Source organism: Engystomops pustulosus, chromosome 1, assembly GCF_040894005.1.
Source record: "Engystomops pustulosus chromosome 1, aEngPut4.maternal, whole genome shotgun sequence".
Classification (NCBI taxonomy): domain Eukaryota; kingdom Metazoa; phylum Chordata; class Amphibia; order Anura; family Leptodactylidae; genus Engystomops; species Engystomops pustulosus.
Window position 1 is genome coordinate 200631102 of NC_092411.1, and position 13937 is coordinate 200645038.

Below are 13937 nucleotides of genomic sequence, written 5' to 3' on the forward strand. Positions count from 1 at the left end.
AGATGAGTCCTTATCCACAGAGCCACAGCTATGAATAGTGGGCTCAGTTATAGTCAATGGACAACTACTTGTACACAGGTCCCTGATGTTATCTGGCATCAGGGTTCTGTGTCTCTAACCTTAAGTTTGAATAATATAAAAATGAATTTTTCAGACAGGAATATAGGAGGCTGCATTCAAAAGCCTTTCATGTGGCACCAAGCTTTCTAGCTACAAATGTGCTGTTCAAATCTATTTTAAAAATCATTGGAAATGTAAATGCCTAAATAGTACCACCATATGTCTTCAATTTCCTATGTAAGAGAAAGAAGTGACATGTTTCATTACATACCATGTCTGTTTTGGAGGCCTTCTATAGGTGCGTCTAGCGATGAATATGTTTGTATATGAGAATATGTATGTATATAAAATATTTAGCTGCACTACATGTCAAAATACAAGCTTTGTTGTAAAATACATCATCATTATTCATCACTGAAGGTCATAAAGCTCAGTTAAATACTTTTCAATATTCAAGCTTAAAATGGACCGCAACATTTAAAACCATTTTTAATAAACCAATAGAGCAAGTGGTAAGAGTAAACTTTGTAATATATTTAAATAAAGAAAAACTCGTAATAGACCTGGGTAATATTTCACTTGATAATTATGTTAGGAGTTAAACCATTACCTATAGCAACATCTCTTTAAGGGGAACCTGTCACCACAACCAAAAACCAAAATGTTCCAAAAGCCCATAACAAGACAACTGCATATTTACTTTATATAGGTTCATTATAGGTTCCCTATATAGGTATACAGGTATGGGCTATATAGGTATAGGTTTGCTATAATCATATAGTGTATTTCTCCTGGCTCCCTGTCAAACTGAGTCCGGGGGCTGGAATTCAAAATCAAAGCTCCTGGATTTTTTTCCCCAGCCCCCTTTTTTGCTCCAGTCCCTCCCCTGTGATGTCACACATGGGCGGCAGCTAGGAAGCAGACGTCCCTCCCTGGAGCATGTGGGATGGGGAAAAGATCCAGGAGCAGACGTCTGTTTGATTTGGAATTCCGGCCCCGGAACTCAGTGTGGGAACCCAGGAAAAATACACTATATGATTATAGTGGACCTATACTACTCACAAACATGACAAAATCAGCTATGCAATTGTCATGTTATGGGCTTTAAGAACATGTTCATGGTGAAAAAAGGAGGTTGTGGTGACAAGTTCCCTTTAATTCAATGTTACCAACTCTCTTGAAATAACCAGTGGGCTTCTGAAAAAGGGGAATCCTTGCAAAATCTCAGCAGAGTGCAAAAATCTCCAGAGACTTGAGGAATTGTCACACATCTTCCAGACACTTAAAACACCAGACAATTTAAATGTGATTTGCGTATATCATTTGGAGGCATAATTAGTCCAGAAATGTTTCCCAAAATTATTGCCTGTTAGCAAATATGCCTTATCCATCTGCTCTTTGTGCAAAGGGTTCTGGATGGAAACTTTACAAAGACACATGGATAAGTGCAAGGAAGGAAGGCTTTTTATTTTATAATGGATAACACAAAGTCTACTTTTATCACTAACACTGTTGATTTATAATATTAAAAAAAGTCTGTAAGTTGTTTTCTCCAACTGAACATTAAATTTCTTAATGGCACAAATAACTTGGTAGAGACAACCTGGAAAATATTGTTTGGTAGCTACATTTTCTGGTTAGTCATGATAAACAATAAAAAGCATAAATAACAGGCAAATAAAAAAACAGCACATGTGTAAAAATAATTATGATAATGCAGAAGATGAAAATACCAATAGTCAACTAATGTTAGCATTGCCTTCTCGGACTGCCCATATAGCTGTCAGCTGCACGCTTGGCTATGCATGCACGTGTAAGGAGAAAGCCACTACCTGGTAAAGCTGTAAGCAGCACATCCATAAGAATGAGAAGATGGGGGGTATGCTGGAATCCAACATTCCCAAAAGCTCTCTTTTTTGACATTTGCTATTCAGGGAACATATACAAACACATTCGCTAAACTGCCAGTCACAGAGAAATCAGCAGGTTTGGACAACATACACTTAAAGTCTATGGCCAGCTTGATGCTACTATGTATTTAACAATGACAGCTTCCGCCATATATCCCCGTAGATTTTAGTGACTGATTGTGATATCGCGAAATTAAAAAAAATCTTACTCTGCCACCTATGACACTGGCATACTGCTAAGACTATTGGATTTCCTGCTCTTTGCTTCAATGGTTCAGACAACCAGGACCAGGTGAAAAAAATCAGTGCATCCAAACTAAATTCCATAAAAAAAATACTGTTGCTTTCCTTAAAATACCCTGGAGAAGCATACTATTGTCACTTAGATGGCTTGCACAAAATAGAAATAGTCACGGGACAGAATCAATAACCCCTGTCCATTTGTGGATGTAAACATCGTCCATTTGAGCTGGGATTGTATAGAAAGTTTATCCATGTATCTGGATAGCAATAAATTTCGTTTCCTAGGAAACTGTAAAATCCTCTAACAAGCCACACACTGAATGAGCATCAGGCTGGTTTATAATATTTGAGATACAGCTTTGCATGTTTTTATCCTTTTCATTTTGTGTTAATATACAAGAAAGATTTATATCAAAGTCCATTTTCTAGAAGTAGTAAAACTCATTGGTCAGTATTCCTCTTGGATAGCTTGTCTATAGAACTTGGTAACTCTAATCTATTTATTAGTTCCTCCATCTTCATATTTCCTACTTGAGATCAGTATTTATCTTCTCCTGTCAAAGATACCACTGTCTCGTGTCTGCCCATCTCCTCTAAGACTGCGGCCAGCGTGCTGAGGTTCCCATCTGGGTAATTCTGCGCTTCCCAGAGATCTAGGATTACTCCGGTTGGGCTTGGTTTTGTGGCAAAATAATTAAGATACCTGTAGAGATAAAGAGATGTAATGGTGAGAAATAGTAACCTAAAAGTACATGAAGATTCGCCTTCTGAAGTCACACTGAGGGAAAAGTATAATTATGCATAGAAAGTTTAATTTTTGTGGGTGTGAGATTCATCAGGGCTTATGCCCCAGAAATAGGCGTACAAGCCCTGAAATAGGTTCAATTCCTGGTATAGGCACCTACCTGGGGGCAGCATAGATCAACATGATTTGCTAAGAAAAGCAGCTATATCTAGGGAAGATTGGCCATCACTCAATTGGATGAAACTGAACTTTCAGAACAGCCCAGAACTTTAGACTTATTCCAATGTCAGACAACTAGACATCATCATTGGCACACGCTTATACTGATGTATAATGTTTAATGCATAACCATATTATTCAAATGAATAGTGCAGATGGTAATAGTAAGTTTTCTAAAATACTTTATTAAAGAAAATAGTTTATTTGTCCTTTTTATTTATTGCTTTTGACAGTGTATATCAATCAGCTTTTCCTCCCTTACTGACACGGACAGCTGATAGATAACGAAGCTGATAAAGTTTTTAATGACTTCACTCTTTGCATTCACTTGGATAGTCATATCTCCTTACCGAGCCGAATCCTCTAGTGGTATATTCTATAGGTATGATATTTATCTTTAGCCTCCTTATCTATCTGCTGTGAATGGAATTTTAGAAACATTGCTCATGAAAGGGAAAAGGAGACATTAGACAAAGAAGCTGTTTTACTTGTTATATAACAAGTTTATATGTTATATAAACTGTACTATTAATTTCTGAAATAAATACAAAAAATGTCAAAGGTTTAGTTACTCTTCAAGGTCCTATGAATACTTTTCCTCACATCAGATGCTTACTGTCTGCTTCTCAATACAGTCATCATTGAATAATGCCGGAATAAATCCAAAACACGTAGAGATGAAATAATAATAGGATTTAAACTGATTTCTGTGCTTGCCCTTAAATTGTGCTGACCAAGGCAAGTGCAGTTTCCTCAATAATATAAACCTATTTCCTACTGAATGGATTGGCTTAGTATTGGCTCAATCTAGTAAATTGCTTTTTTTGAGAGCACCTGTTACATTTTAATGTTTCATCCCCAACTAGTCTGTATTTGCAGAAAGATGAGAGAATATATGGTGCTTCATAGAGGTAGAATTATTCAAGCTCAGGAATTGCCTTGAACAAGGCATTAGAATGACAATAATTCTATAATAGCAAGGTGTTACAGTAGGTTTTGTATTGTATCATGAAACAAACATACCGTATATACTCGAGTATAAGCCGACCCAAGTATAAGCCGGTGCCCCTAATTTTACCACAAAAACCTGGTAAAACCTTTATTTTTTTTACTCGAGTATAAGCCGAGTTTGGGTTTTCAGCAATTTTTTTTGTGCTGAAAAACTAGGCTTATACTCGGGTATATACGGTAACTTTATTACAAATCATGGTAACAGTGCATTCTGACCTGTCTAAGTTGAGCTTGTGGGCTAGCATCCTCCAGTCATGACCTCGTGTCTGAGGAGCATCTAAGCTGCTGCACAGTTTCTGGCGAATAGTCAGAGGAATACTGAAAGCACTTGGTCCAATAATAGTTGTTATGGTACTTGCTGAATCCATGAGAGGATAATCAATAATACAGCTTGGTTCCTGTACAAAGAACAAACAAATAATTTATATCGGAGACAATTTCTGGATTGGTGTGTGCAGTTTATTTTTACTTTATCAGAGTCCCAGAATGAAATTCCAATACTTTCTCAGCCAGCATCATATTTCTAGTCTGCTGAAATTAAATCAAATATTTATAGACGACTTACCATTAAACTATACATCCCTGGATGCTGGGTCGGTGTCTAAAACACAGGCCTTTTTCAATTAGATCAGCCCTGACGTATGCAGGGTTAATTGTACCAATAAATATGGAGGAAGATGGGACTATCCATACAATTAGTCCACTACTTGGGTTATTAAATAACTAAAGATACATGTGGTAAGGAATGACTGAATAATAATAGTAAACCTTTCAAAAAATACACTAGAAATATAAGTATGAAAAATAGGGTTAACAGGATTTATGATCAGGGCTGTACCTACAGCAAAAAAAAATAAAATTACAAATTGGCTCTCCACCTCCTTTATTATGACCATAGGACATAGAGGTTATGCTCCCATTCTTTCTCTTGGAGAAGAAAAAAGACATCTTCCTCTTACCTTCCTCTTTCGTAAGTGTGTGGAACACTTATCATGGCCCTAGATTGTATACTTGATAATAAAGTGATACAATGCCAGGTTGCCTAATCTGCATTTAAACGTTAACTACAAGACAAAGGATAACCAGTGTGTAGCCAGTGCATCAAGGTTCAAGAGCCTTTCATAAAGTTCATAAAGTAGGAATTCATTTGTACTAGGTAAAACTAGGCTCTCCGCAGTAAGGTGCATGTTACTTGTGTTTCTCACCATCTTTTCTTTTGCATAAGGTTATGTATATAAAAGTTAAAAGCGGCACTCCACTACTAAAATCCACTTGGAATAAAAGGATCAACCAAAAGATACCTCAGTCAAAATTGCCAGGTCCAAACAGTAGTTCCATTTATGTATTTTTGACTCACATGAATCCTAATTTATAACAAAAACAAAGGACTCATGTGAGTCATAAATTCAAAAATGGAACTAATGTATAGCCCTGCAATGGTTGACATCTTTTAACCTGAAGAAATAAAAATGAAGTTTTAGCAGTGGAGTAGTAGTCCATAAGATGTCTGTTCCCCATTAGAAGACTAGTTCTATAAATATTACATTATTATTGGGGGCTTAATACAGTTTTTCATTGGGGCCCAACAATTCTAGGAGATTGCCCAACATAGCCAAGTGGTGTATTCATATAATTGGGGCACATGTGGACCAAGGTTTAATTATTACTGTGGTTACTACTCAACAGATATGCTCTGATCATACAATAATAGCCTATTCTGTGTATAGAAGAAATGTATTAGATTATCAGAATACCCCTTTATCATTCATCTTTTTGTACATTATGCTTTATCACTTTGAATACTTCAAGTAAAATAACTCAGAGCACACTATTTAGTTCGGCTATATTTGTATCCTAAACATATTACCAGTACTTTATGGAAATCTTAATGTGGCTTTCCAATAATAAAGCTGTATCACTATATAAATATGTTTTACAATGGTCCATTATATAGCACTTTGGGGCAGATTTATCAAGCAGTCTGAAAGTCAGAATATTTCCAGTTGCCCATGGCAACCAATCACAGCTCAACTTTCATTTCACCAGTGCTCATGAATATTTTAAAGGGGAGCTGTGATTGGTTTCCATGGGCAATTGGAAATATTCTGACTTTCAGACTGCTTGATAAATCTGCCCCTTTGTGTTTTAAATTTTTAGCCTTAAAGGGGTATTCCCATTTTGGCAAATGATTGTTAATGTTTGCATGACGAAAAATTATACAATTTTCCAATATACTTTCTGTATCAATTCCTCACGGTTTTCTGCTTGCTGTCATTCTTTAGAAAGCTTCTACATTTATTTCCAGTGGACAGAAATCTGAACATGGTCACACAGGTGCATGGCTCATTACAACCACAGAGAGTAATCAAAGGTGTGTGATTTAACGAGCTGTGCACCTGTGTGACCAGGGTCAGATTTCTGTTCACTGGAAATAAACATAGAATCTTTCTATAGAGGGACAGCAAGCAGAGATCTAGAAATCCATGAGGAATTGATACAGAAAGTATAGTGGAAAATTGTATAACTTTCCATAATACAAACAATAAAATGTATTTGCTGAAATGGGAATACCCCTTTAAGTAACAAGAGCATAAAATAAAGTTTTAATTACAATACTTATTGTGTCACTCATATGTTAGCATTACCAAAGGTAGCCACTGTGGATGGTCATATACATACCTCTGTTGCTAAACAGTTTAGCTGGAAAATCTGTCCTTCGCCCTCCACCTGCCTGACACACAGTTTACAGGACAGCTCAATAGTGCTAAGGCTGAAGCGCTCTAGAGTAAAGGTGCAGTTGAGACTCCTTTGGCATCCACTCCAGACCTGATAGAAAGGGATTTCCTGCGAAATAAAACAATACATTAAAAAAAATGTCTCGGAAAAAAGTTTGTAGGTTCACTATGTACTCATATTCTCACGTTAGAGAAGTATCAACAGTTACAACTTCAATGGAAGCGGATGAAATGTGAGCTTTTCCTCAGCTGAGTTTTTGAGGCCTGAGACTTGAAGATCTGCTTGTTGGCAACTTCCATCCTCCCCACGTTGTTCATGTAGCTGCCTGTATTACACAAGCCACTAAGTGGCAGACGCCATGCCAATAAACATACAACTTGTACTACAAGCACCATCTCTTGTTATTCATAGGAAGTCTGTTCCTCTGCAGTAAAGGCAATCTCCTACTCCTGCCTTCAGCCTCTATTGCTTTAGCACATTACGAGCACAGTGTTCAACTCCCTTGGGAGCGATGGGCTACGGACTGAAACCTGGTTAATGGAAGCTGAAAGCACTGAAGAGAAGTTGTTCAGCCTTCAGGCAATGGGAAGAAGTTGCTGAACTAGCACTATATCTAATCCATACTGAGCTTCTCACACAACGCTGCTGAAGCCTAGCCAAGGGTAACTGCCTAGGCCAGACCAGCAGAATTATAATGATCGTTGGAAAAAACGGAAAGAAGGTAGCTGGCAGAGGCAAGACAGACACATTCAGGGCCACTATGAGTTAATAAATGAGATAATTAATGAATTGAAAGGAATAAACATTCATAAAATCAGAAGTCACAAAGCCTATTAGCAAAAGAAAATGTAATATAATAAAAAGTTGAATATTCACCAAATGTAGATAGGGAAGACTCAGTAACAAATCATACTAGGCACTTAGGTCACCCATTATCTTGAGAGGCCTTCTACAGAAGTGCTTACAGATTATGGGGACACATCTATCACTCCTATTATAGAAAGCATATGTGTACATTTGATTTTTTTTATAAATGTTTATCGGGAAATGTACTCCCACTCCCATTTTAGTGCCCGTAGCCACAGCATTAATAGTGGCCAGTAAAAATATTTAGTCAGCTTCTTACATTGCAAAGGCTTGTCAAATCATTTTAACCAAATCCAGCAAACAAACTGGACTGAATCAGCAACCAATTTACCGGTTGAATCAGTACTAAAATTGGAACAAATTGCTTCGTTCATCTTTAATATTAGGCTTTGGCTACACAAAGATCTGACATGATTAAAGGTCAGAATGGTCATTAGACATTTCCTGTTTATATTCTTTGGTTTGGTATGACGCATGCTTGTACAGCATAGGGGAAATAGCCATATATTATTGTAAATTAAAGTATGTGGTTATATTTAAGCTAAGAAATATTTCACATTATTTTTCAATAATATAAAGATCAGTTTACTGGACATTTTGTAGGACTAGAATAACTATGTTAAACCCTATGATTCTTATGAAATTAAATATTGCCTTGATGCTCGGAACCTCAACATTACCAAAGGCTTCACCAGCATCTGTGAGAAGAAAAATATATTACATGCCACCACATTGGTAAAGAGCCTTGGAATAAGAGTTCATGTGCTTTAGGTATACCAGAGACACCTCTATGTAGACAACAGTTTCAGTGTTTTTGCCTCTTCTCAGTATAGGGTAGCGGTTTGCTAAGCAAGATGGCTTTACCTTTAGTTCCTCCCCAAAGTCCATAAGGCTACTGTTCTTATGAGGATACTCAACTGCAATAGCAGATACCAGGTAAATTAAGTGTTGTTATAAGGAACCAGAAGGCAACTTTTTAGTAAATAGATCATATCTTGACACACGTTCGCATTATTAGGCGTCATTCACACGGTGTATGCCCACTGTACCGTAGTACGGCGGGCATACATTGGCACTGCAGAGAGGAGCAGGGGATGAGCGCAGCTCATTCCTGCCCCTCTCCATAGGAATACACAGCGCACGGCGCCATATTCCCTCAAAATATAGGACATGTCTTATCTTTCTAGGAGCTACGGAATGGTACGGTGCCCCACGTGTGCACCACCATGCCACTCCCGTACGGCGCTGTGAACCCATATGTTCATGTGAATGTAGCCTTAAGATTGTTTTAGATAATGTGGTACTTTTTCTTTGGGATTTACTAGTTTATACACCAGCCTTTAACACCCCCCCCCCCCCCCCCATTGCCAGCCCATGTGTTTTGAAAGGGCGGTCTGCCACTTCCCTCTGCTGTCTCCCAGGTTTGACTGGTTTAGACCAAGTCAAATCTAGTTTACAATTCAGGAGCAATCTCCGCTGTTTTCTTTCTTAAAGACTTTAGTAAATTGTGTGCCCCCCAATTTGTATCTATGTATGGTCACAAACACAGTGGCAAGCTAAAACACTGATTTTAATAATCCTTGTCTACCAGAAAACTAGCAGACAAGGCTTAGTAAATTACCCCTATAGTGTATAGTGGTATTGACAATACAATATCTGCTCATATTTTTAAGCCTATTGAGATTTGGTAGTAATACACAAAGGTACTATAGGTGAAACATTAACAGTATATAGCATTTAAGGTGAGATTTCTTTGGGCTAACTTACCTGATATTTAGCTAACAGCTTGCTTTTCCACAGGGAGTGGGGTATGTCATGAATGGAGAGGCGAAGGTTGTGAGTACTTCCTTTAAAATGAAGAGTCTTAGGTTCATCCAATAACTGTCCTCCAACTTTCCTTTCTTGTTGTAATACTTCCTGTGATTGTTATAAATGAAATTGTATACACTTATAATGAGAGATTACATTTTACCTGAACTTTCATTTAAACTAAGATATTCATTAGTGAAATTCAAAATAATCGAAAAAAACTCGGTGACCATTTGCAGATTGTAACAGTTTCTGTAGATTTTAAAATTGTGATATTAAACTCGCCATTCCCACAGTTGCTTTTGCTGCAATAACTCCTTATAGATGTATCTACCCTTTCTAAAGAATTGCTGGATAAATCAAATGAAAGTTTTCTAGCAAAGACTTGTATTCCTGTCTTTATATCTCAATATATAACAAGAATATTTCATTTACAAAAAACAAAATATTTTATTTTACTTTCCTTTTTCAATTTTTGTGCATATAGGTTTCTCGGTTACTTCCAACCCACCTCACTAGACGTTCTACTGCTTGATTACTTTCAAGAACTAGATGAAAGATGTCACCTGCCAATATTTCCACTGATGGGTGCTAACACGATTGATTTTTATGCAAGTTGAGCTGATAGCTCCATGTCTCACTGAATTTATTCAAGAAATCTAATGCTTCCAGCTCAGTGGTTAAATGATAATGGGTACAATGGCACAAAAAGATGACACTTCTATATACAGTGGGAGGAAAGCCTCAAACGAAAACATATAGCAATGGTTACGTATAAGATTTAAATTGTGATCAGTGGCTCTTTGTGGTAGGCACAAAAACATCAAGACTCGTCAAGCATACAGTATATACTCTACAGACATAGAAATACAGAGTTATAGAAAGATTAATAGAACGTTACATAAAAGCAAAATCTATGAACGACAAAAGGTGTGTGTACCTTTAGTGCATCCTGAGTGTCATCCAAGCAGTAAACACGAATACTGTACTCTAGAGATGTGCAGGTTGTTGGCCCAAAAATAGCTAACTTCAGGCGTTTGGCTGATGATTTGCTAGTAGATTGTCCCACCAGTGCATAGGTGCTTAATGTTTCTGTGAGTATGTGACAGGCTTCAGAATCCATCTGGATGTAGCAGGGTGTGGTAAAGTTTTCTTCTCCAACAACCACAACATCCTATGGGAACATAAATGTTTATATTGCAAATGAGATCAGAGCTGAGGTATGGAGAAAGGAAGATTATTAATGGCAGCTGTAGTTGAAATCATTTAAAGAAAAATGTATAATATAATGGGAGGATTTATCAAAACTATGACAGGTCTGATATGTGAGTTTTTACTATTACGGACATGCAACAAACGCTTCTCTGTCCACTCTCTCACACATGAAGAAGGAAGAGGAGAGCAATAGGCTAAGTATATAAGTTTATTTTGTTTATTGAAGGGCTGCTGCATGGGGCATTTCATTACTGGGCGAGGCTGCTGCATGGTGCTTTCCATTATGGAGACGACGCTACATGGGGCATTTCATTAGTGAGAGGAGGCCGCATGGGGCATTTCATTAGTGAGAGGAGGCCGCATGGGACATTTCATTAGTGAGAGGAGGCAGCGTGGGGCATTTCATTAGTGAGAGGAGGCCACATGGGGCATTTTATTAGTATGAAGAGGCCACATGGGGTATTTCATTAGTGAGGGGAGGCTGCTGGGCATTTTATTAGTGGGGAAGATTGCTGGGCATTTCGTTACTGGGGGAGGCTGTGAACAATGCCCACCTTAGGCTTATACTCGAGTGAATAAGTTTTCCCAATTTTCCCAGTATTGGTCCATTGGACGATCTGAATGAGTGATACATGCCACAGGGATTTACAGAAAACAAAAGAGAAAACCCTGGAGTCAGACCCTGGTCACACAGGTGCACAGCTCGTTATGTCACAGAGAGTAATCAGAGCTGTGTGATATAACGAGCTGTGCACCTGTGTGACCATGGTCAGAATTCTGTCCACTGGAAGTAGACACAGAAGCTTTCTAAAGAATGACAGCAAGCAGAGATCTAGAAAACCATGAGCAATTGATACAGAAAGTGTATTAGAAAGTCGTATAACTTTTTATAATACAAACAATAACATTAATTTGCTGAAATGGGACAACCCCTTTAATATAAACCCTTAAACATTATTCATTTATTCATAATGCAATAATTCAGCTACCAAAAACATACAACAAAATGGATAATCAGTAGTTGTGGAGCAGTACACCAGTATTTTAAGAGAACCTGTCATCCTGACTCTCTGCCAGCATTGTTTGGGGAATTGCTTGCTGTGGTGAACTGATGTAATACAGGGTGAGGTTGAGGAAGGGGGAGGGCAATGATTGAGGAGGAGCCATTTAGGATGAGACCAACTGCTATTCAAACTGCCGCCACCCCTGGGAACCTGTCATCATGTAAAAATTACCATCCTGATGACAGGTTCCCTTTGATGATGGAAAACTGATTACAGCGACCCAAAGGGGATATTCCTATAATTGGCCCTTACCACCTATCAACAAGATAGATGATAAATATTTAAATAGATAAGCTCACAAAATTAGTGCTGCCACCACGTATGTCAATGGTAAAGATAACTTCCCTTTAAACAACACGAATAGAATATTAGTGTAATACTCTGCCCTTGCAGACCTTGTTCTGCCAATGCAGAGCATTAACTAGATTTCAGAATATATATCAGCATTTCCCACAGTGTTCCTTCAAACTAAACCGTACAGGATAAGGTGCTGGACCTCACAATATGACTCTATGAAAATGCCTTTAAATGTACGGTATACTTGCAAATTATTTCAATAACAGCCAATGTTCTAAAATTGTATTGCAAATTTGATGCATTATGAATGCAACAACCTATTCCACTGATGTGTAAAAATAAAGACAACAACAAAGATTTGAATATTCACATTGCATATAATAGAAGCTTTAATGAAAGCAAATCAGAGGACGTGATTTTAAAATGGAACTTCTTCCTTTCTGCTGATACATTATATTAATTCATGAAAAACAACACGAGCCTTAATGTATTCAGAAGTCAATCAGTGACTGCTCCGAGAGTTTACAGATTAATTTTAGCTCACAAGCAAAAAGACATTAGGAAACAAGATAATATCTGCAAGTTGCAGGAGAGACACATATCTAATTCATTTCTGAAATGTGAACTCTCAGAGTAGTGATGAAAATATTCCCTAAAAATACATTGTATTTTGCATAAATGCACCGGGTAATATGTAAAGTGATTTTACTTGAGGAAATAATGGATGCTCACCAGGAAATTACTGCATAGAATTATGTGCTGAAAGTTGAGAATTATAGTAAGAAACATTTCTCTTCTGGAAAAAAATTAACCTATTAAATTCAAGTGTTTCTTCATCCTAGCTGTTGATGGGAAAACTGGTCGACAACCTGCATGGACAATATCTTAGACTCTAGAAAGGACTGGCGACTTTCTAAGACCCTTGAAAGTCCTGGAAAACTCAACCACAAGTCCATCTACTGGGTATGGAGGCGTGATGACTCTCCAGGGGAAATATAGGTATAGTTAAAGCATTTGAACATGTCTATGGAGAGGGATATGAGTTGAAAACACTAGTATATCACCAACAGTTGATAATACATAGAAGAAGCCTAGAGAAGCATGCATGTGCATGTGAGGTTGCAAGGAATAGCTGTCAGTAGAGTGTTTAGTGATAAATACTGTATAGCCAGCATAAGATTCTGGTGTATGGCCAGTTTAAGATTGTGTTGATACATGTAATAGGTGTAAGTGCAGTATTTGTAAAGGGTGACGAGTACCTACACTTTCTATGTGAATAAGCGTGAGCAATGTTGTGTTCATTTTTAACACTTATATTTCTTTATACAATTTATATATGAGATATAACTATATGAATATGTGGTCTTCCTGCTAAAAATGGTAACATGAAGCTTGAATAACCCCCACCTTGGCTGTGCACAAAGACAATGTAGCTTATAAAAGAGACATATTGATCGCATGAACTGTGAATGGGAAGATAGTAGGTGATAACAGCTAGCTGAATATATAGTAAAAGACTAATAGACAATGTTATCCTCAGTGGAAATATTTATAGATCTGACCAGAAAGACTAATGTGGTTTATCTTCTTTGGTGCTGAGAGCTTGCAACCAAATTCTGCTGCACTGAAAAAGCTTTAAAATGTATAAAATTCCCTTTATTTCAAAGTGCTTCAAATGATTAAAGCCATAAAATTTTCTAATTATATTATTAATTATAAGAACATCATCAAAAGTAAATAAGTGAACTGTTCAATGCAAAA

At 37.3% G+C, this 13937-nt stretch overlaps 1 protein-coding gene across 3 annotated transcripts in view; it reads right to left on the reverse strand.

Annotated features, from left to right (window-relative positions):
• Positions 1 to 975: 975 nt before the first annotated feature.
• Positions 976 to 13937, reverse strand: part of UNC5C (unc-5 netrin receptor C) — a 255722-nt gene continuing 242760 nt past the window's right edge. For all 3 annotated transcript variants that reach the window (XM_072117947.1, XM_072117956.1, XM_072117939.1), the window contains 5 exons: positions 10541 to 10774; positions 9559 to 9708; positions 6868 to 7032; positions 4405 to 4586; positions 976 to 2916 (listed from right to left, as the gene is read on the reverse strand). In XM_072117947.1, coding sequence (XP_071974048.1) covers positions 2751 to 2916; positions 4405 to 4586; positions 6868 to 7032; positions 9559 to 9708; positions 10541 to 10774 — 897 coding nt within the window. In that variant the 3' untranslated portion in view covers positions 976 to 2750. The remainder of the gene's footprint in view (positions 2917 to 4404; positions 4587 to 6867; positions 7033 to 9558; positions 9709 to 10540; positions 10775 to 13937) is intronic.